At 42.1% G+C, this 24,998-nt stretch overlaps 1 protein-coding gene across 2 annotated transcripts in view; it reads right to left on the bottom strand.

Moving 5' to 3' along the window:
* Nucleotides 1-24,998, bottom strand: part of ARHGAP19 (Rho GTPase activating protein 19) — an 85,548-nt gene that overhangs the window by 18,711 nt on the left and 41,839 nt on the right. For both annotated transcript variants that reach the window (XM_073240602.1, XM_073240603.1), the window contains exons 5-6: nt 23,495-23,721; nt 20,800-20,886 (exon numbers count right to left, since the gene is read on the bottom strand). In XM_073240602.1, coding sequence (XP_073096703.1) covers nt 20,800-20,886; nt 23,495-23,721 — 314 coding nt within the window. The remainder of the gene's footprint in view (nt 1-20,799; nt 20,887-23,494; nt 23,722-24,998) is intronic.

Below are 24,998 nucleotides of genomic sequence, written 5' to 3'. Positions count from 1 at the left end.
TACCATGTGCAACAACATGAATGGAGCTAGAGGGCATTATGCTCAGTGAAATAAGCCAGGCAGAGAAAGACAAATACCATATGATATCACTTATTTGGGGAGTATAAAAACAAAGGAAAACAGAAGGAACAAAACAGCATTAGACTCACAGACACTGAGAAGTGACTAGTGTTACCAAGGTAGACGGGAGGGGGATAAAAGGGCACAATAATTCATAATCACAATAGAAGTTGATCACAGAGACTGATGAACCACTGTGATGTACATTTGAAACCAACATACGATTGTATATTAATGATACTTTAATTTTTTTTAAAAATGAGTGGTGGCCTTGTAGAGATGCAAGCCACTTAATCAATCAATAAAGCTCCAGAAAGCCAAATGGGATAAAAAAAAAAAAAGAGCAAATAAGAATATACATACACATATACCTTTATTTGTCTTTACAAAAAGAAACAGAGGATAAACAAGGAGATAATTAAAATGTTAGGGAAAGGACTGAGACTCCTCTAAGTATACCTTTTTGTGTAGTTTTGACTTTTGAACCATGATTCAAAATCTTGAACGGAATCAAAAAATAAAATTAAATCCAAAAGGAAAAAAGGCAAACCCTACAACTAAACACAAAAAGGAAAATAAATGAATGTATCTGTATACCAAATTGATAAAGAGAAAGGAAACTGTATTCTGACTATACATCCCTACTAAGATGTATATTCAAGAGAAAAGGGTAGTGGGCTGTAAGGAGATCTTAAACTTCCATCAGCAGATTTATTTATATAGGTTTATTGTTAGTAAAAGTTGTATTATTTTGAAACTTATGTATATTGCATGATAAACCAAATAACATAAATGCTATTAAAATCTGGAATTTGTAATGTAAGAAAAAAGATACATGTATAAAGCAAAAGAAGTCAAGAAGATAGATCTGTAATGTTAAATAGGAATTGGAAATATTAATATGAACTGATGACTTCTTTTTAAAAAAATGTATCTACTTCCTTGCCTCAAAGAGCCTAGAAGCAATGACACCCCAGAAAAACGAGTCACATAAAGAAACCTTGAAGAAAATAATTGATTCCAGGCCCAGAGTAGAGTTAAATACAAAGTGAGCTGGGGCATTGTATGCCAGGAAGGAAACAATCAAAGAGTAGTGGAGTCCTGTCAAAATGACACAGCAAGAAGCAGCTTGCCGGGACTATCATTGGCCAAATTTGGGGCAATGTGAATATAAAAATTACAACTGAAATCAACTAACACTTTGAATAACTAAATATCTATGAGTTTACAGAGATATTCATAAAAAAGAGAGTAAGACAGAGAAAAGGAAAGCTTTTCTCCAAGGAAGTTCAGCTAATAAAGATTAAATAATAGAATTAAAAATCACTGTTTTGTAGTGCCCAATATAATTATAATCAGGATAATCAGTGGATGTTAAAGCCATTACATTTGGTAATCACCCTGAAGGTAACCTACTAATTGCAAAGGGACACATGGACCTTTACCAGTGAGAGATGTGGTAGTCAGCAAAATTATCATCACTAAGTGTGAGACAACCTGACACTCTGTGCCTTCTAATGTGATGCAATATGACGCAATGTTTGTACACAAACATCACTCATGAATCTTTGCAAAAAGTGCTGAACCAGAATCTAATCAAGCCTCTGGACCTAACTTGTAGTTCATAGGAACTACAAAGAAAGATAAAAAAGGAACAAGTTAAATAACCTTGAGAAAACAATGAGACAAATTTAGAATGTGGAATATGCTACAACATAATTGGCCCAAATGCTTCAACAAATCAATAACATGAAGAAAAAGCATAGTAATCATTCCAGATTAAAGTTTCATAATGATCAAAAGCAATACATAAACTCTATTAGCTTATTTTTAAAAAAACAGCTATGAAATATACTCTTAGGACAACTGGGAAAATTTGAATATGTACTGACTATTAGCTAATCTGAAATTCTTGTTCGTTTTTTTTATATGTGATAATGGTACTCTGTGACTTTGGGAGAATATTCTTGTTCTTAGGAGGTGCATGCTTAAGTATTTGGGGGTGAAGTGTTATGATGTCTGCAATTTACTGACAGTGGTTCAGCAAAAAAAAACATGAATATATAGAGATAAGGTATATATGACAAATGGTAACATTTGTTGAAGCTGAGAGTTATATGAGTGCTCACTATTTACTCTCAACTTTTCTCAATATTTAAAAAACTTCATAATAAAGTTTTAGAAAGAGTCTCATGACAAAGACATTCTGGTATCTACAGTTTAATTTTTACCTTGGTAAACTATAAACAGAGCTCAACACCAAAGGAAATTTCCTCCAAACAAGAATATGACAAAGCCCACCCACCTATTCTATAAACTTCACTAAAAACAAACAAGACAGGCAAACTTCTGCACCAAAAAGATACTAGGAGCTGAAGAGACATCCAAAAAGGGAGCCAGAGCAGATGGGTTTAAATGAAAATCTGAGGGTCTTAAGGTTTTACAGTTTATAGGGAATCAACAAAAGGACTTCCCTCATAAAAGGGGAACTGACTGGCCTTAATTGTATACACGTAAGTCCTAAGAAAAGATGGTATGATTGTGTTGGGGAGAGATAAAACCAGACTGGGTCAAATGAACTGATAATAGTATAGAGATAGAAGTAAAAATAATTAAGAGGAATTTTAGGAAAAAAATACAAAGAAAACAGAATGAGGCACGTAGACTCTGAGGATTAGGAGGTAAAAAGTCCACCCAAAGAAGCCTGAGAACAACAAAAAGGCACAACATAACACAAGAACAAATCTGGAGTACAAAAGGGACCTCAGACTACGTGATGAACACACAGACCAATCAGCCATTGTCATCTGAATCAGCCAAAGTAAGTGAAGCAGGAGCCCACAGGACAACGGCTGTGACCCACATCTGAAGAAAAGAGATCTAAGATATAAATTTCCAAAAGACATTCTTTCTCTCCTTTAGAGAGCAACAGAGTTCACTCAAAGAGTGTTCACACTTGCCTGGAAACAAAGGTAAAAGTAGCAAAACAAGAACCAAAACCACAAGGATGAGCAGCTGAAAGTCAGAGCTATATGAAAGAAAGGAAGAGTAAAAATAGAGAATGTTTGAAGGAGTCTAATACTTAGAACTTGTACCAAGCTGAATTACAACAAGGAGACTGTACTCCTGTTTTATCTCTAAAGTCTGAACAATCTGTGCTCTCCAAATCCTTTACAGAGATATGTTATCTTACTTGGTAGAAGGGACTTTACTTGTGTGATTAAGGTAAAGACCTTGCAATAGGGAGATTATCCTAGGTTATCTAGGTAGATCCAATATAATCACATGGGTCCTTAAGAGCAGAGAACCATTCCCAGCTGCGGTCCGAGGGAAATGTGACTATGGGAGAATAGCAGAGAGAGAAAACATAGCTAGTCTTAAAGATGGAGGAAGGGCACCATAAGTCAAGAAATATGGGCAATCATTAGAAGATGGAAAAGGCACACAGACTCTCTCCTTGAACATCCAGAAAGGAATGCAGCTCTGCCAACACTTTGATATTAGCCTGGTGAGTCTCATGTCAGACTTCTGACCTACAAAACTATAAGATAACAAGTCTGTGTTGTTTTAAGACACTTAAAAAAAATCCTTCACAGTGAAGCACAACTTTTTCATACTTTAATTGTGTACACTGGACAATGTGCAGGGGAGAAAGGGCTCCGCAGGTAGAGAGATCAGAAGGTGGAAAGGCTAGAAACTGTGAGGGACAGTGAGACTGCTGAAATCTCTCCTCTCGTTTTAACTTGCGGGTAGTGGGCTATGAAAAGTAACCCCTTATCAATGGTAACAAGATAACATAATGGAAGGAGATTTCTATTAGGAACTATACCTGGAAATTCCCCATTTTGATTCACAACCACTGTCACAACCACTTAATTTCCATATTCACAACTCCTCTCTACTTATACCTATAAATGCAGGCTTTGGAACTAGCTCTTCCCCTCTAAGGAAATATATAAAGAACTGGTTTGAAAGAACTTTGTTCATCATTCTCTCTTCTGTTGTCCTATATCTACTGCTCTAATACACTTATCTAGATCTTGACCTTCTAATTGACCATAATCTCTGACCTGGGCACCTAAGCCCCTGATGCACATTCTTGTTTTCTAGCCTATAAGCCAAAGATTCTGATCTTTCATTTCTAAACTCTGAAGTCTGGATCACTTAACCATCCTGTAGCAGATAAATCCTAAGGTGGCCCCCCTGTTTACACCCTGCATACTTCCTTCTTCTTGAATACAGGTGGGACTTGTCAATTGCTTCTAACCAATAGAATATAGCAACTGAATGTCACTTCCGTGATGATTACATTATATGGCTAAGATGATGGGATGGCACAACCATGATCAGGTTATAAGATTTTATTTATGTATGCATGATATATTTATATAATATATAATACATATGTATGTGTATATATATTATATGTATGGCATATATATACATGGCTTCATCTTCATCTTGTTAGCACAAGGAGTAAAATTATCTCTGTTCATAGATGATATGATCTATTTCATATTTATTTCAATTCCATTTACAATAGCATCAGAAAGAATACTAAGGAATTATAGCATCTTACTACACTGATGGACAGTGATTGCAATGGGGTGGGAGGGGACTTGATAATATGGGTGAATGTTGAAACCATAATGTTGCTCATGTGAAACCTTCATAAGATTGTATATCAATATACCTTAATTTAAAACAAAAAATAATAAAATAATTTTAAAAAAAAATTTTTTAAGAATACTTAGGAATTACCTTAACCAAGGAGGTGAAAGACGTGTACAATGAAAACTATGAATGTTGCTGAAAAAAATTAAAGACAACATAAAGAAATGGAAAAATATCCCATGTTCATAGACTGGAAGACTTACTATTGTAAAGATGTCAATACTACTCAAAGTAATCTACAGATTCAGTGCAATGCCTATCAAAATCCCAACTATAGTTTTTGCAGAAAGAGATAAATCCATCCCAAATTTCACATGGAATTTCAAGGGTCCCCAAATAGCCAAAACAATCTTGAAAAAGAACAAAGCTGGAGGACTCACATTTCCCAATTTCAAAACTTACTACAAAGCTACAGTAATCAAAACAGGGTGGTACTGGCATAAAAAAAAAAAACAGACTAATCAAATAGGGTAAAGAGTCCAGAAATAAGTTCTCACAAATATGCTCAAATGATTTCCAACAAGGGTGCCAAGACTATTCAAAAGGGGAAAGAACGGTCTTTTCAACAAATGGCTGGGAAAACTGGATATCCACATGTAAAAGAATGAAGTTGGACCTTTAGCTAATACAAAAATTAACTCCAAATGGATTCATGACCTAAATGTAAGACCTACAAATATAAAACTCTTAAAAGAAAGCATAGAGAAAAAAGTCTCATGGCAATGGATTTGGAAATTTATTGCATATGACACCAAAGGCACAGGAAAGAAAAAGACAAATCAGACTTCATGAAAATTTTTAGATTTTGAACAGCAAGACACTCTCAAGAGAGTAAATAGGCAACCCAGAGAATAAGAGGAAATATTTGTATACCATACACCTGATAAGGAATTAATATCCAGAATCTACAAAGAATTCCTATAACAACAAAAATAACCCAATTAAAAGTACACAAAGGACTTATTAAATAGACATTCCTTCAAAGAAGATATAAAGACAATAAGCACATGAAAAGAGGCTCAATATCATTAATCATTAGGGAAATGCAAATCAAAACTACAATGAGGGGGACTCTCTTGTCCCCTCCTGGCGTGAGCCAGGAGCTCTGTCCTCTCGCTTTATCTCTAAATAAAAGCCTCTTGCTTGCTGTCCTAAAAACAAGCAAACAACAAAAAACATGGATTATAGACTTAAAATTTTAAAACTCCTAGAAAATAACATGAGAGAAAAATCTACATGCCTTGGGTTTGACAGTGACTTTTAAAGTAACACTGAAGTATAATTCACGATTACTGTTCAGTGAATGAATGACGAGCTATAGGCCAGGTGAAAAATCTCTGCAAAATACATATCTTATAAAGGCCAGAGTGTAAAATATAAAAATAAGACTTAAAACTCAATAATAAGAAAAACAAACCACCAAAAATTTTTTATGGACAAAATACCTGAAGAGATACCTCATCAAAGATATACAGATGGAAACAAACATATCTAAAGATGTCCAACAGCATGTCATCCAGAAACTGAACTAAAGCAACAAGATACTTCTACATGATTACTAGACTGGCTAAAATCTAGAACACGGGCAACACCAAATTTGAGCGAAGATGTGGAGCCACAGGAACTCTCATTCATTGCTGATGGGAATACAAAATGGTACAGCCACTTTAGAAGACAGTTTCTTATAAAACTAAACAAAATTTTACCATATGATTAGCAATTGGACTTCTTTGTATTTACCCAAAGGAGTTGAGACCCTGTGTCCATAAAAAACCTGCACAGGTGTTTACAGTAGCTTTATTCATAACTGCCACAAGTGGAAGCAACCAAGATGTCCTTCAATAGTGAACATGGATAAATGAGCTGTGACACATCCACACAACACAATAGTATTCAGTGATAAAAAGAAATGAGTAACCAAGCTAAAAAAAGTCTGATTTTTCTCAAACTATTCAAATTAAGTTAGACAATATCTATCATATCATTGATAAGTTTTCACAAATGCCTAGGGTGCCTAACTGGTTTTCTTGGTTTCACTGGATATGGCTGGTAATTGTAGGTCTGCTTTGGTTATGTAGCTGTATTCCTATTATGTTAATGTGTGCATGCAATTTAATTAGTAGTTTAAAACCTATACATGCTTATGTTACTCTACAAGAAGATATGTCAAAGAAATAATCAATCTTCCCATGTTTTCTTCCATCTGCTACTTCTATAGCTTTTCTTCTTCCTTCCTAATTACAACCCTTTAGTAGAATTTGTGCCTCATACCGAAAATTACCGAGTATCATAATTCTTCCAAGTGGTAAAGATACCTCAAGACAAATGCTGGGCATAAAAGCCACAGGGCATAAATCTGCAAAGAAGTAAAAAGCTAACCTTTTCAAACAATATTGCTTCTCTCTCACTTACCAACTTTACTTTCCCTGTGTGGCCCCGGAAGATGACTGGTTAGCCAGAGACGGGTAAGATTCCTCAAGGGAGGAACAACCTATGACAGGCACAGTCGCAGGGGGGCCATCAGGTGAGAAATTGAGGATCAACAGAGGTGAGGCTTAGAACCTCCCCCCCGCTGTTTTGAGAGAAATCTGCATCCGTGGATGTTTTGTTGCCCTTGTTTAGCTTGAATTAATACTTAGTCTATTGGCACACACCTGATCATCTACATTTGCCCTCTTACAGCACTAAACTTGTTTTCTACCTTTATCTTGCATCTACCTACCACTTCAGCATTTTATTAAAAATAATAATAATAATAACAATAATAAGGGAGAAATGTGGGATTCACATATAAATCAAGTATAAAAATCAAATGAATATTCATATTTGACCTGATTGTTTATAGTTCATAATGCGTGATCAAAACTGAAAGTTTCTGTGATGACTGCCCTTGCACTGTTCACCATGTAAGAACTTATTCACTGTGTAAGAATTTGTTCACCATGTAAGAACTTGTTCGTTATGCTTCAGAAGATTGGAGACTGTTGAGAACTAGGCTTGGGGTTGATTAATGATTGTGCATTGAGTCCCCTATACAGAATTTTACTGTTGTTAACAACCATTTGATCAATAAATATGAGAGATGCCCTCTCAAAAAAAAGAGACTTACATGTATAAGTCTATCTTAGAAGGCAACATACTGTGCAATTCCCAACTATATGACTTTCTGAAAAAGACAAAAGTAGGAACATAGCAAAAAAACAATAGTTTCCAGGAGTTCAGAGGGAAAGAGGGAGGGAGCAATGAATTAAGTGAAGCTCAGGGGAGTTTTAGGGCAGTACAACTACTCTCTATGTTACTGTAATGGTGGATTCATGTACATCTGTCAAATCCATAGCATGCATGATACCAAGGGTTTTCCCTGATGTGTACTATAGACCTGTTAACAATTTTGTATCATTATCATTATTATATTATTTCATTGCATTGGATCATCAATTGTAACAAATGTGCCACACTAATGAAAGATGTGAATAACAGGAGAATCTGGGAGGTGCATGAGGAGATATATGGGAACTTTGTACTTTCTACTGAGATTTTTTATAAATCTAAAGCTGCTCTAAAAAATAAAATGTATTACTTCATTTAAAAAAACACTACAATGATACCACCTCACACCTATTAGCACATCTATTATCAAAAACAACAAAATAACAAGTGTTGGCAAGGATGTGAAGAAATGGGAACACTTGTGTATTGTTGGTGGAAATGTAAAAAGTTGCAGCCACTATGGAAAACAGTATGGCTGTTAGAGTTACCATATGATCCAGCAATTCTGATGCTGGGGTTCTTGTTCACAAAGCCAAAGAATGAGCTTCACAAACACTCAAGGTAGGAGAGCAAGGTACAGGCTTTTATTTAGAGATAAAGTGAAAGGACAGAGCTCCTGGCTCATGCCAGGAAGGCACAAGAGAGTCCGGGGTGGTGCACTGTCTAGGGGTTTTATAGGCAGATGAGGATTTTTCTAGAACATGAAAAAAAGCTTACGGGTGTGGACTTATCAAGTGGTCCCAGAATATTTAGAATTAATAACACAAGTAACTTCCTGCTCTGTTGATTTCTCCCTGAGATACAGCATCTTGGTCTGGGGGCATATGAAACAAGGCCACCTGCTCAGCCCCCAGGGTGGGCTGAGGTATTGTTTGCTAAAGAGTTAGTTAAGAATTTCTAACATCTTAACTTCTTGGGTATTAAAATGCAATCTTATCTTTAAGGTGGAATCCTTCTTGCCTTTTACCGTGTTGTTCATGCCTGGGCTTACTTGCTAAATTAGTTGCCCAGTTTGCAAAATCACCTCATCAGATCTGAAGGAGGAAAGACAGTACTTAGGCCTGGGTCTTTTAGCATGCTAAGGTGAATCTTACACATGATTATTGTAAAGGAGGGCAGAAGGCATCAAGAGTCAGGAAAAAGGACTAATAACATTTAACCTAACTGCCTAAAGCATGGGCCACCCAGTTTTGAATAAACAACCTGAGGCTAAGCTTAGAAATGCGCCAGCTTTAAGTTAGATAACTAGAAGTGGGCAACAGCCTGGGGGCGTGATCCGTGATAAGTCACATAGACATGCTTGGGTAAGCAAGAGATAACAATTGAAGCGGTCAGGCAACTGGAGTGTTCCCTAAAAGGTTACAATATAGAATGTGTTTTAAAATTATTGGTTGTAGAAATGCACGGGCTTTGGTGTAACGGCTGTGAAAATCCTATATAAGCAATACCTAAAGTTGCCTGGGGGTAGGCAGCTCGGACTCGGCCTGCATGTCAGGGGAGGTGCTGTCGACCCCAGCTTGCTGGCTGAATAAAGACTTTGCCTGTGTTTACATCTCCATGCCTGTGTGCTTTATTCTCTCGGAAAAACCCTGAGTTCCTGGACCCTAACATTTGGGGGCTCGTCCGGGATCCATGCAGCTTCCCTGAGAACAAAGGACGGCTGGAGGCAAGGTCTAATTGTCTGGACGGGGCAGTGCAATTCAAGGGTCGCCCCCTCATGTCTGCATAAATACATTATAAAGCGGGAGTCCCCATCCTGTGTATGGTCTCGGGTTAGTGACCCCGAGTGAGAGAGTCCGGGTTGGTAGTCCCGGCCCCCAGGTTAGCGACCCTGGGTGAAGCCCAGATAACCAATCCTGGCCCTAAGGTCCGAGTGACTCGGCCTTAGGAAGGCAAGTCCGATCGGCAGAAAACTGGCGCCCAAGGAGGAAAAGATCGAGCTCGTCACCCTGCGGCGGTCCGAGTGGACGCCTTTCGGGAGAATAACGAGAGTTTTTGAGGACCCTGAAAGTGGTGAGTGTGGTGCGCACCAGAGTGAGAGAAGGACCGGTCTGAATGAGTGTGATCAGATGTGGTGTGTGTTTATTTTACTGTGTTTTGGTTTCGATTTATATTTTTTTATGCGCTTCTTATTTTAAGTTTCCTTGTTCTAAGGTTCTCCTGCTCTCTCCGTTCCTCCTTTCTGCCACTACATCATTCCCCATGGGCACGGGTCGGGCAATTAAGAGCCATTAGGGCGCCCACCGCTAGAAGATTCCCTTGACAGGATAAGGGGGTCACAGCCGCGAATCCCAGATAAATTCGCGTCCCCTGCAGAAGAAAAACTGTGCAACGACAGGCACCCATTCACAAGCACATATAACAGCCATCTTGTTTGAAGTGGCATCTTCATCCTTCGCCTTTGTCTCCCTCATATCCTTTTTCTTCTTTTTCACCATGGGTCAGGCTCAGGCTACTCCTAAGAGTCTGACCCTTCCCCATTTCCCGTAGGTCAAGAAACAGGCCTTAAATATGAGCCTTGGCATCAAGAAGGGTAAGCTTGACACCTTTTGCTCAGTTGAGTGGCCTTCCTTTGGAGTAGGCTGGCTGACCCAGGGATCTCTTTCCCTGGACCTTATCAGCAAAGTCAAAACCATTATGTCCCGACCAGGCCCTGAGGGCCACCCTGACCAACTCCCCTATATCTTGGTCTGGGAAAATCTAGCCGAGAATGCTCCATCCTGGCTGAGGCCCTTTTTGGTGGGGAAACCTCATACTGACCCCCTAAAGACCTCCGTCCTAGTTGCTCAGGAAAAATTAGAGCCCTCTAATCACAGGGCCAGAAATCCTGTGCGCCCGAGTGCGCCGCCTGTCCTCCCCGACAGTTCTCCTCTCTACCCCCTTCTGCCGATTGAGCAGCCACCCCCGTATGCGGAGGAGGGGGGTGAAGCTGCCGGGAGGATAGAAAACGAGGCTGGGGAACCCAGTGGGAACCAGGCGGCTGCAGCTTCCCCAGACTCTTCAGCAGAGGGAGGCAGGAGGCTGGAAAGAGCTTCCCCACACTCCCCCGCCCTGGCCCCACTCTGGGCGCCAGGTAGAACAGGAGGAATGCAATTAAGGCCTCGGGGGCCAGGGAACAAGAAGGGGAGGCTCCCTCCTCCACCTCAGAAGGAGCAGTGCCGGTTCTGCCTGTGCGCGCCATCGGTACAGGCATCGCTCAACAATATCAATACTGGCCCTTTTCATCTAGTGACCTCTATAATTGGAGGACTCAGAACCCTCCCTTCTCAGAGGACCCCAAGTGTCTTATAGGTTTAGTGGAGTCCATTATGTTTACCCATCGTCCCACATGGGACGACTGCCAGCAATTGCTCCGCACTCTCTTCACGATGGAAGAACGAGAGCGTATCCTCAATGAGGCCAGGAAAAATGTCCTCGGAGAAAATGGAAGACCCACTACCCTCCAGCCCATCATCTACGAGGCGTTCCCACTTACACGCCCGGATTGGGACTTCGGGACTGCAGAAGATAGGGAGCGTCTCCTGGTCTACCGCCAGACTCTGATGACCGGTCTCTGGGCGGCCGCCAGACGGCCCACTAACCTGGCTAAGGTAAAAACTATTGTTCAGGGGGAAATGGAAAGCCCAGCCGCGTATCTGGAAAGGCTGTTTGATGCTTACAGGCAGTACACCCCCATAAACCCAGAAGCAGAGGAACACAGATCCACTGTAGTCGTCTCATTCATCAACCAGGCAGCCCCCGATATCCGGAGAAAACTCCACAAGCGGGAGGACCTGGGGGAGATCTCTATTAGAGAGCTGCTGCAGCAGGCAGAGAAGGTCTTCAATGCTAGGGAAACTCCGGAAGATAGAGAAGAAAGGCTGAGGAAAGAGAAATGGGTAATACAGGAGAAAAATAGGAAGGAAGACAGAGAATTTCAGAAGAGGGAAAACAAGAAGCAGAGGGAGGAGATGGCCAGGATATTCCTGGCCAGGGTGAAGGAGGGCCCTAGGCCACCTCAAGGAACAGGACCCCGCCAATCCCGACTAGGACAAGATCAATGCGCCCTGTGCAAGAGATATGGACATTGGAAGAGGGAGTGCCCCCAAAGGAGGGAACAAGGAGGAGGGAACCCTGTTAAAACCCTGCACCTAGGAGAGGAGGATTGACGGGGACGGGGCTCGGCACCCCTCCCCGAGTCCTGGGTAACCCTGTGCGTGGAGGGGACTCCCATTGGGTTCATGGTAGACACTGGGGCACAATATTCAGTTCTCAACCAGGCCCACGGTCCCCTGAACCCAGGACGCACAAATATAGTCCAGGGAGCAACAGGGTCCAAGAAATGTGCCTGGACCACTAGCAGAAAAGTGGACCTAGGAAGGCATCAGATCTCTCACTCATTTCTGGTTGTACCTGAGAGCCCCGCACCGCTGTTAGGTAGAGACTTACTAACCAAGGTCGGGGCGCGCATCCATTTTGAACCAGAAGGGATAAAAATCATGGACAAAGAAGGGCAGCCCCTACAACCGGAGCATGTGTTAACTCTGTCCCTGGCTGACGAACATCGTCTGTTTCAGGCGGATCAAGAAAAGGGGGGCCGGGGAGAAATGGACTCTTGGTTACAGAGGTTCCCTTCCACATGGGCCGAGACCGGAGGAATTGGTCTCGCTAAACACCTATCCCCGGTCGTTGTTCAACTCAAAGCCGCAGCTCTACCCATCCGGGTCCAGCAATATCCAATGCCAGAAGAGGCTAGGAAAGGAATAGCACCCCATATCCATAGACTATTGGAGACAGGAATCCTTAAAACCTGCCAATCTGCATGGAATATGCCCCTGCTTCCAGTAAGGAAGACTGGCAGTGGAGATTACAGACCGGTGCAGAACTTGTGAAAGGTCAATGAGAGGGTAGAAGACATCCATCCTACAGTGCCCAACCCTTACACCCTACTCAGCTACCTGCCACCCGCACATGTGTGGTATACTACTCTGGACCTGAAAGACGCCTTCTTCAGTATCCCACTCTCTGAAGTTAGTCAGCCTTTGTTTGCCTTTGAGTGGCAAGAACCAGGGGGAGGAAGAAAAGGGAAGCTTACCTGGACTAGACTGTCACAAGGCTTCAAGAACTCTCCCACCTTATTCAATGAAGCCCTAAGCCAGGACCTGGAGCCCTTTCGCAGGAGCCACCCCCGCGTGACACTGCTGTAGTATGTGGATGACCTGTTGCTGGCTACAGAAACCCGTGAGGAGTGTGAAGAAGCCACAGGGAACTTGCTGGCTGAACTAGGCGAACTGGGATATCGAGCCAGCACCAAGAAAGCCCACATCTGTCAGAGGTCAGTAGTCTACCTGGGGTACGAAATATCTAATGGGGCCAGGTGGCTAACGCAGGCTATGAAACAAACTATCCTGACTATCCCCGTCCCCTCCTCACCCCGGGGAGTGAAAGAATTTCTTGGCTCAGCGGGGTTTTGCAGGCTTTGGATTCCAGGGTACGCAGAAATAGCCCGACCGCTATATGAAGCGACCAAAGAGCCGGGCTGGCAATGGACTCAGGAACGACAAGAGGCTTTTGACAGACTAAAAGAAGCTCTCCTCCGGGCCCCCGCCCTATCTCTGCCAGAACCAGAAAAACCCTTTATCCTGTTTATAGATGAAAAGAAGGGAGTGGCCAAAGGAGTCCTGGCTCAGCAGCTGGGCCCATGGAAGAGAACTGTGGCCTATTTGTCCAAGCGGCTAGACCCAGTGGCCTCCAGGTGGCCACCTTGTCTGCATATCCTAGCAGCCATCGCTCTACTGGTAAAGGAGGCAGACAAGCTGACTTTTGGCCAGAACCTAAGAATAACAGCCCCACATACCGTAGAGGGGATCCTCAGGCATCCTCCAGGAAAATGGATGACGAACGCAAGACTCACCCACTACAAGGGCTCCTACTAGACTCTCCACGAAACACCTTCTCTGACCCGGTAACCCTAAATCCTGCCACCCTTCTGCCAGACCCAGATCCGACGACCCCCATCCATGACTGTGGAGACATCCTTTCCGAAATTATCCAGGTGCGAGCAGACCTGAAAGACACACTGTTACCAAGCTGTGAGCTGAATTGGTATACGGATGGGAGCAGTTTTGTGCAGGAGGGGGTCAGGAGAGCAGGGGCAGCTGTAGTAACCCACGAAGGGGAAGTTGTCTGGAGCGCAGCTCTGCCCCCTGGCACCTCAGCACAGAAGGTGGAACTTATTGCTCTTGCTGAGGCCCTGGAAAGAGCAGAAGGCAAGAGGGCCAACATATACACAGATAGCAGATATGCCTTTGGCACTGTCCATGTCCACGGTGCCATCTACCGAGAAAGAGGATTCCGTTCCGCGGAAGGGAAGGGACTGAGGAATCTGCAAGAAGTCCAAAGACTACTAGCTGCTGTCGAAAAACCCAAAGCAGTAGCAGTTATACATGTACCAGGCCACCAATCAAAGAAGAGGCCGTCGGCAACAGCCATGCTGATGCGGAAGCTAAAAGGGCAGCCCTCTCGGACTCCCTTGTACTTGCAGCCCTCGAAATACCCATACCTGAACTGCCCGCCTTGCCACCCAAACCTGAGTATTCCCCCCAGGATCTTGAGTGGATTAAGAAACAAGTCTCGGGGAAAGTGTTTAGGGAGGGAAATTAGAGTAGGGACCAAGAAGGTAGGTTGATCCTGCCTGAAGCATTGGGGCAGTACATGCTTGCTAATCTGCACAAGTCCACCCATCTAGGCTGGAAAAAGCTGCTCAGCCTTTTCCAGTCTGCGAAGTTGGTGTTTCCCCACCAGAATGAGGCAGCTCGTCAGATCACGAATGAATGCAGTAGCTGTGCAAGGCTAAGACCAGCCCCAAGAGGGCTGCACCCGGCAGGTACCCGGGAAAGGGGGAGGGCTCCAGGGAGGAATTGGGAAATAGACTTCACCGAAATAAAACCAGGGAAGTATGGATACAAGTATTTGCTGGTTATGGTAGATACTTTCTCTGGGTGGGTGGAGGCCTTTCCAACCAAGCATGAGACTAGCCAGATAGTAGCAAAAAGATTAATTGAGGAAATCATCCCCAGATATGGGGTAGTCCCTGAAGCAATAGGTTCCGATAACGGCCCAGCTTTCGTTAGCAAAGTCCTGCAAGGACTAGCCCTAGCTTTGGGAGTAGATTGGAAGTTACATTGTGCTTATAACCCACAAAGCTCTAGGCAGGTAGAAAGAATGAGTCGGACCCTGAAGGAGACCCTTTCTAAATTGGTATTGGAGACTGGCAGGGACTGGGTGACCCTCCTTCCCTTAGCCATCTTCCGTGCTCGGAACTCCCCCTATGTACATAGTTTAACTCCATTTGAGATAATGTACAGGGCTCCTCCACCCATAATCCGGCGAGTGCAGCTTCCCGGTGTAGAGGACCTGTCCCCTGACTATCTGAAGGTGTTGCAAGCTCTTGCTAAAGTGCAGCAGGAAATATGGCCCCTGATCAGAGCGTATTACGAGGGCGGGAAAATTCCAAGCCCGGAACATGGCATAGTCCCAGGGGATATGGTGTGGGTCAAGAGACACCAAGTGAAGACTCTCGAGCCCAGGTGGAAAGGACCTTACGTTGTATTGTTTACCACCCCCACTGCTCTCAAGGTTGACGGTATTACTCCTTGGGTGCACCACACCCACATTCGGAAGATCCTGCCTCATCAGGATCCAGGGGCCCGCAAGGAGGAGTGGAAGGTGCAGCAGCATCCTGCGAATCCCCTGAAACTACACCTAAGCCGAAGATGAAGGGGATTCTGCTGATAAGTGCCTTAGTATGGACCTTAAAGGGAACCACATCTGTGACCAGCCCACCCCCAGCCATGGGGCCTGACCTGGGTGCTGGTCAACGGCGCAACTGGAGAAGTCATCAGTACCACAGAACACAGTGCGCCACTCGGAACCTGGTGGCCTGACCTGTTTTTCTGCCTTCGACGGATCAACCAAGGTTACCAGACCCTTTGGGGGATCGCCCCTTCAGCTGGCACCCAGGCCCAGGGATTTTATGCCTGCCCAAAAGCAGGTAAAGGAGAGTCATGTGGGTGGGGGCCCTTCTGGTGTGCCAAATTGACCTGTGTAACCTCGAACGATGGGGGTCAGAAATGGCCGGTTACAAAAGGGGATGCTGTCAAATTTTCTTATGTCAACCAGGGCCTCCCACGTCACGTGCAAAGGGACAGGGCTTGTGACAGGGACCGGGATTGGGTACGAATTCAATTCACTGAGATGGGCAAAAAGACTGAGGTATCACGTTGGATAAGAGGGCTAACATGGGGGATAAAGTACTATAAATCTTGGGGACATGAGGAAGAAGGCTCAACCCTCACCATTAAATGAACCGTGTTAGCTCCCACCGCTGCCGTAGGTCCCAACCCGGTTATAAATCCCCAGAAACCTTCAATCCAAGATAAGGGCCTGAGCAAAAAGGATGAGAAAATGCCAACCAGGACGCTTGCTCCAGAACCCACGAGAGGACCGGGTCCATCGACCTCTGGGTTATGGGCCCAGCACACCCCCTCCGGGTTAGATAATCCCATGTGGGAAATGGTGCAGGCAGTAGTAGAGACTCTTAACCACACCACTTCCTCCCTCACCAATCCCTGTTGGCTATGCTACCCAGGTTCACCCCCCTTCTATGAGGCAATCGGGATAAATGGCTCCTACACTATCAACAACTCCCATCCCACTTACTGGGACGGGAGACCGTGGAGACTTAGAATCACTCAAGTTTCTATTGCTGGAACATGTGTAGGCACAGTCCCGACGGCCCAGAGCCAGTTATGCTCCTCCTATAATAGCACCCCGTGGGAGCAAGGAAAGTGGATTATACCCTCCTCAGGTTGGTGACTCTGTTCAAAGACAGGCCTCACCCCGGCCCTATACACTTCTGTGTTCAATACTAATAATGAGTTTTGTGTGCTGGTGGCCATTCTACCTCACCTAATATATCGTTCTCATGACTCTCTCCTTTCTTATTGGGAAGAAAGACTGAATCCCCACTGGAGCAAGAAGGAGGCTGTTACTGCCCTGACCATTGGGATCCTCGTCTCCCTAGGGATAGCAGGGGCAGGCACTGGGGTCGCAGCCCTCGTGACACAGGAAAAAGGGCTCACAACCCTGAGGCTGGCAGTCGACAGGGACCTAGAACAGCTCCGACAGTCAGTATCAAACCTGGAGCAATCTCTCACCTCCTTGGCAGAGGTGGTCCTACAGAACCGAAGAAGCCTGGACCTCTTGTTCTTAAAAGAAGGTGGGCTATGCGCAGCCCTAAAAGAAGAATGCTGTTTCTATGTAGATAAGACAGGTGCAGTTAGAGATTCCTTAGCCAAACTAAAAAAAGATCTTGACAGGCGACGTAAAGAATATGAAAGCATCAGCAACGAAGGCTGGTTTGAATCTTGGTTTAAGCACAAGCCATGGTTTGCTACCCTCCTCTCGGCCGTTGCAGGGCCACTGGTCATCCTGCTGCTTTTGCTTACCATCGGCCCGTGTATAATAAATAGGCTGCTTAAGTTTGTGCAAGAGAAGTTTGACACCGTCCAACTCCTGGTCCTTCGCCAAAAATATCAGGCCCTAGATACCGCTGCGGAAGATTCCTTAGTCTGATCAAGAAAAGGGGGGAAATGTAAAGGAGGGCAGAGGGCATCAAGAGTCAGGAAAAAGGACTAATAACATTTAACCTAACTGCCTAAAGGATGGGCCACCCAGTTTTGAATAAACAACCTGAGGCTAAGCTTAGAAATGCGCCTGCTTTAAGTTAGATAACTAGAAGTGGGCAACAGCCTGGGGGCGTGATCCGTGATAAGTCACATAGACATGCTTGGGTAAGCAAGAGATAACAATTGAAGCGGTCAGGCAACTGGAGTGTTCCCTAAAAGGTTACAATATAGAATGTGTTTTAAAATTATTGGTTGTAGAAATGCGCGGGCTTTGGTGTAACGGCTGTGAAAATCCCATATAAGCAATACCTAAAGTTGCCTGGGGGTTGGCAACTCGGACTCGGTCTGCGTGTCAGGGGAGGTGCTGTCGACCACAGCTTGCTGGCTGAATAAAGACTTTGCCTGTGCTTACATCTCCATGCCTGTGTGCTTTGTTCTCTCGGGAAAACCCTGAGTTCCTGGACCCTAACAATTATAAATGATTAGTATAATAAAAACATGTGCTACTCTTCTTTATCTGGGGAATATTAACTGATCTCATTGAAGAATGACTAGAGCTGAATGTCTCATACAGTTTTAGAAGGGGGTTTCCTTGTATGTAGTTACATTGCTCTGACTGCAAATATCCTGCCTTGCTTTTTCCAGAGGCCCTCACCCTACTCTGACTACACCCAAGGTCCCTATCTCAATTCTACTTCTGGGTATATACCCAAGAGAATTGAAATCAGAGTCTCAAAGACATATTTGTACACCCATGCTCACAGTAGCATTATTCACAAGAGCTAAAATGTGGAAGCAATGCAAGTGTCCTCAATGGATGAATGATAAGCAAAATGTGGTACACACACTCACACACACACACACACACACACGAGTGGAATATTACTCAGCCTTAGAAAGGACAGAATGCTGTCAAAAGCTACAACATGGATGAACCTTGAAAACTTTATGCCAAGTGAAAAAGCCAATCACCAAAAGACAAATACAGTATGATTCCATGTACATGAAATACTTAAAGTCGTCAGAATCATAGAACAGAAAGTAGAATAGTGTTTGCTAGGGCCAAGGGGGAGGGGTGAATAGGGAGTTATTATTTAATGGCTATAGAGTTCCAGTTTTGCAAGATAAAAAGAGTTCTGGAGAAAGATGGTGGTAATTTTGCATAACAATATGAAGGTGATTAATGCCACTGAGTGATACACTTAAAGATGTTAATATGGTAAATTTTGTTATCTATATTTCACCATAATAAAATAAAACTGAAGTAAGGGAAAAAAGTATCCAGAACTGGATGATCTTAAAAATTCTCTGCCTTAAAGGGGAACCCTCCTACACTACTGGTGGAAATGTAAGCTAGTTCAACCATTGTGGAAAGCAGTATGGAGGTTCCTCAAAAAACTAAAATTGGAAATACCATTTGACCCTGGAATCCCACTCCTTGGAATTTACCCAAAGAATACAACTTCTCAGATTCAACAAGACATATGCACCCCTATGTTTATCGCAGCACTTTTTACGATAGCCAAGATATGGAAGCAACCTAAGTGTCCATCAGTAGATGAATGGATAAAGAAGATGCGGTACATATACACAATGGAATACTATTCGGCCATAAGAAAGAAACAAATCCTACAATTTGCAACAACATGGATGGAGTTGGAGGACATTATCGTCAGTGAAATAAGCCAGGCGGAGAAAAACAAATGCCAAATGATTTCCCTCATTTGTGGAGTATAACAACAAAGCAAAACTGAAGGAACAAAGTAGCAGCAGACTCAGAGACTCCAAGAAGGGACTAGTGGTTACCAAAGGGGAGGAGTGTGGGAGGGCGGGTGGGGAGGAAGGGAGAAGGGGACTGAGGGGTATTATGTTTAGTACACATGGTGTGGGGGATCACAGGGAGAACAGTGTAGCACAGAGAAGGCACATAGTGGATCTCTGGCAACTTGCTGCACTGATGGACAGTAACTGCATTGGGGTATGGGTGGGGACTTGATTATATGGGTAAATGTAGTAACCATATTGTTTTTCCATGTGAAACTTTCATAAGAGTGTATATCAATCATACCTTAGAAAAAAAATTTTTTTTTAATTCTCAGCCTTTCCAGATGGCAAAATATTCTAAAATTAGGAAATTCACTATCAGAAAGTGGTTCTAAAGAAAAGGCCACAGATATGACTGTACAACCTTTTGCTAAAACCTTAAAAACATCAAAAGGTCAGAATATTCAGTCACACAAAGGCCCTTTCAAGAATGCAAAGGTCCTCTCAATCAAATCAGGGCCTCTAGAAAGCATAAAGGTATCGTCCTCAGCCTTCTCAGCAGGTAGATCAGGGTAGAGAAGAATTTACCTTCCAAAGATGTGCATATGTGGCTTGTGTCTAATAGAGTAAATCCCACTGAAATCCCCAGAAAAACGACAACGTTCTTGAGAAAATCATGTTGGCAGAAACAATGGTAGTTTGCATTAAAAGGGACAAAGAGTACAAAATGAAGAAGGCTGTCAGCCCCCTCAAAATTCTACTGGCAAAAAACAGGCAGCATAAAACTACTCAGCTGCTAAGTGACTGGTGGTTACCATGGGGTAGGGTTAGGGTAGGGTTAGGGTGGGTGGGTGGGGAGTGGGAGAAGGATAAAAGGGCACAAAAATTCTCAATCATAATAAAAGTTGGTCTTGGGGATGGTAGTACATATGGAGAATATAGCCAGTGATTCTGTAACATCTTCCTATGTTAACAGATAGTAACTACAGTAGAGGGGGTGAGAATTCAATAACATGGGTAACTGTTGAGACACTGTGTTGTATACTTGAAACCAATATAAGATTGTATATCAATGATACTTCAATTTTTTTAAAAAACTACTCAGCTATTAACATACACTGCTTTTACAAAGAAGGAAGTTGACTCAAAGGGTGAAGCCAATTATCCTACTCAGCTTCCAGGTACCTTCCTACTTCCTGCTACTCCCCACTGTGGTTGTTCTCTGGGTTTTGTCACTGTCCCATCTGGTTTCCAGTCCCACACAGGGCCTTTTTTATATAGTCATCTTTATATCCCTGCTGAGGATCCCACTTTGCTCTATTCTCCTTGTCCTATTACCACCCAAACCCCACCTCTTACCTACCTTAAAAAGTTTCTGGGAGTGTTTAATCATAAAAGCCATCCCATTGTTTAACTTTGTGATGTTCTCTTGAAGGTCATTTGCAGTAGCCTATTCAGAGGAAAAGAAAACAAAAAAGAGGAATAAAGAGCTGGGAAGTAGAAGACATACTCATTTCACTTACTTATTAAGTAAGTTTATTCTCTCAAAGGTATGATAGTTTCTGTTCCTACCAAAGATGCCTCTAAATCAGTGTTTACTTCTGGAAGGCTTTGTAGTTGAGCAAGTTTCCACTGATATGACATAATCTAGGAAAAACCATGTGTCCTCAGATGGCCAACAGACACATGAAAAGATGCTCCACATTGCTAGTCATCAGAGAAATGCAAATTAAAACCACAATGAGATATCACCTCACACCAGTAAGGACTGCCACCATCCAAAAGACAAACAACAACAAATATTGGCGAGGTTGTGGAGAAAGGGGAACCCTCCTACACTGCTTGTGGGAATGTAAATTAGTTCAACCATTGTGGAAAGCAGTATGGAGGTTCCTCAAAAAGCTCAAAATAGAAATACCATTTGACCCAGGAATTCCACTTCTAGGAATTTACCCTAAGAATGCAGCAGCCCAGTTTGAAAAAGACAGATGCACCCCTATGTTTATCACAGCACTATTTACAATAGCCAAGAAATGGAAGCAACCTAAGTGTCCATCAGTAGATGAATGGATAAAGAAGATGTGGTACATATACACAATGGAATATTACTCAGCCATAAGAAGAAAACAAATCCTACCATTTGCAACAACATGGATGTAGCTAGAGGGTATGATCCTCAGTGAAATAAGCCAGGCGGAGAAAGACAAATACCAAATGATTTCACTCATATGTGGAGTATAAGAACAAAGAAAAAACTGAAGGAACAAAACAGCAGCACAATCACAGAACCCAAGAATGAACTAACAGTTACCAAAGGGAAAGGGACTGGGGAGGATGGGTGGGAAGGGAGGGATAAGGGCGGGGAAAAAGAAAGGGGGCATTACAATTAGCATGTATAATATGGGAGGGGTCATGGGGAGGGCTGTACAACACAGAGAAGGCAAGCAGTGATTCTATAGCATCTTATTACATGACTCTAATGGGGTTTGTGGGGGTGACTTGGTGAAGCGGGGAGCCTAGTAAACATAATGTTCTTCATGTAATTGTAGATTAATGATAACAAAATAAAATTTAAAAAAAAGAATGGTAAAATAATTACCCTAGAAATAAACTGAAAAATAAAAAAAAATTTTTTAAACCATGTGTCCTTGAAGTGACCAAGAAATCCTTGGAACAGATCTGCATTTCCTAATTCTGCTTGAGAATTACACCTGAAAACAGAGCTGCTAAAGAAGAGATCGTCTGGCATTCAAAATGGGCAGGCAGAAAAGAATCTGTGTCAACTGCAAGCACTGTAGTTTCTCCAAAGATGAAAGAGAACCATCACTACTAATTCATCCCAAAGGTGACGTTTCTTAAAAATACAGTCAAATCGTTGTTGATTCCCTTCTCTTGTTTCTCCTGCCTCTTTTTTAAGCACTTGAGCATCTCTACTATCCCAAAGCCTTCATCATCAACATGCATCCCTGTACTTAATGTTTGCTTGTACTGAGGCCTCTTAAATACTTTTTATAGGCATAAATGACTCCTTTTTCATAGTCTCAATTAGCTGGTCTGTATTCTCTCCTTATGAGGCACGATCTCCTTAATACAGACAGATGTTGGTGTGTCCTCTCCCCTCAACTTTTCTCTGGGCAAAGGCCTTCCCTAGCCTAGAACTTTCTATTTTTTCACTAGCTACTTGTTAGATAAAATCTTCCACACAACCACTCTTCTTTACCTTCCTTTTCTCATTTCTTATAGTCCCAAAAATCATAAGTTACCATATCTTATCTACTTCTATTATCTTCCCAACAACCTTATGAGGTAAGTGGTAAAGGAACTATTATGCCCAGTTTGCAGAGGAGGAGCCTGAGCATAGGTAAATGACACAAGTAATAAAATTGGTTTGCAGTTTCCAACCCAGTTAGCCCAGCTCCCAATTCCATCACATAGTAAAACCTGTATTATGAATGGCAGGAATATGAAGCTATGGGCCTGTAGGACAAAAATTAATTCAAAAGTCTTCTGATAATTGATTTCTCATTTAAGTCACTGAGAAGGCCATGGTCTCAGTAATATGAAGCACATTCAGTTTTATCCAAGGAAAGAATATCTACAGCAAATAGAAAAGTTAGGACAAGGTAGGATTGCTCTACGTGTCACCTTATCTAAAGGTCAGTGGCATTATTCTGTAAGATTGCACAGCTCTAGTCTAAATTTATATCATATAATCTTCAGAAATTAATTTGATTTCTCAAGAAGGCTTTCATAGTAAGAAGGAACTGCCCAGTCAAAATGAGTATTCTAGATTATTTAGTAGGTATAATTTTTCACTAGGAATTTCTACTAATAAATCGCCATTCAGATTTATCAGAGATTGATTTATAAGTGAGATTAACAGGAATAGGCCCTTGTGGGTTTGATGACTCTTAAATGGAACTAATAAAGCATGTTTGTAACCTCATAAAGCTGAAGAATTGACCTTGGACCTTTGATAACCTCACCAAGGTACAGCCATAGGAGGAGGTCCAGCCCAAGAAAACCAAGCAGTCTTTGCTCTTCCCCTCAACACTCACATTTTTTGGCCACAGGACATGTGGCGCAAACATGAGGGCAAGGTTATAGGCAGACATCTTATTCTTGTCTTGTTTCTTTGCTGTCTGGTACAGGAGATCAAGCAGTAACTTCAGCAAGTTACGATTGGGTGGAGGGAGAATGAGGAAAAGCAATTGAAGAGCCTCAATTTGCCGCTCTTTATCTGGTACATTGGTCTTGTTTCCTTTATCATCAAACTGCATCAAATCTTGAGGACAAAAGAGATGATTGCATAGGAGGCAGAAAATATAAGCAAGAAAAATCACTGTTCCTACTATTATCCTCCCCTCAACTTCAATCAAAGAAAGAAAAAAAAGAATCAAGTATAAACAGACATTACAGCAGAATATAATAACAAAATAATATCAATACAATTTAATAATAAAAAGACCAAAAGAAAAAATCAAAAAATGGGCAAAAGACTTGAAGAGACATTTCTCTAAAGATCTACGAATGGCTAGTAAGCATTTGTATACTCAGTATCACTAGCTATTGGAAATGTAAATCATAGCCAAATGAGATACTTCATACTCACTAGTAGGGCTATAATTTAAAAAAAAAAAAACAGACAGTAACAAGTGTTGACAAGAATTTTGAAAAAATTAAACTCTCCTACATTGCTGTTGGGAAAATAGTTTGGCAGTTCCTCAAAAAGTCAAAGGTACAGTTACCATATGACGCAGCAATTCCACCACTAGGTATATACCAAAGGGAAATAAAAACAAGTTCACACATATCTTTGCCAAATGTTACCTCCTTCACTTTTCCTCACCCAGATATTCTACTGACAAAAGAAATATGAGAGTGAATTATGCCCTGATAACAGGATGATTCAGACAGCTACTCACAGAATTAGAATCATTGTTTTATTCATAACAGACTGCACAGATATCAGTAAAAATAGTCCCCTGGATAATCAGAATTCAAAGGATACAAATAACCATTTAGGTATAATTCATATAGATCTGAAATGAAAATGAAAAGTGTGTTGTTTAAGCTGTTTAACTTCAATAATAATTACAGATCTATGGAAGGCAAGTAATATTTCAAGAAACTCTTCCTTATTAATATGGGACTGAAAACAAAAATCCCTTTCAGTTATCAGCAAAGCCTATCAAATGCTACAATATGCTCTCAAAGAACAGTGAATCACAGAGTGGTGGACAGGATTTCAAATACCGCACTAAATTAATTAAACAGGAAAACAAACAGAACAAGCATTTTCATGTTAACTCTCAAAACATTAACTTATCTGTACTTTCCATATCTTTTCCAAAGATCCAACAACTTCATTTCTTTCCAAAATAATTGTAAAGTTGCATAAATTCTAGTAATATTTACTAAATTATGTCATCAGATTATTACTAGAAATGCTTTAAAAAATTTAATCTTAATTAGATTTGATAAATTCAGAGCTAGTCTTTTTTAGTAGTAAAAATTACTCAAGAGAAAAAATCTATTTATTTTCCTTAAAATGAGAAGAAG

This window comes from Manis javanica, chromosome 7, assembly GCF_040802235.1.
Source record: "Manis javanica isolate MJ-LG chromosome 7, MJ_LKY, whole genome shotgun sequence".
Lineage (NCBI taxonomy): Eukaryota > Metazoa > Chordata > Mammalia > Pholidota > Manidae > Manis > Manis javanica.
This window is presented reverse-complemented; position numbering and strand designations above follow the sequence as displayed.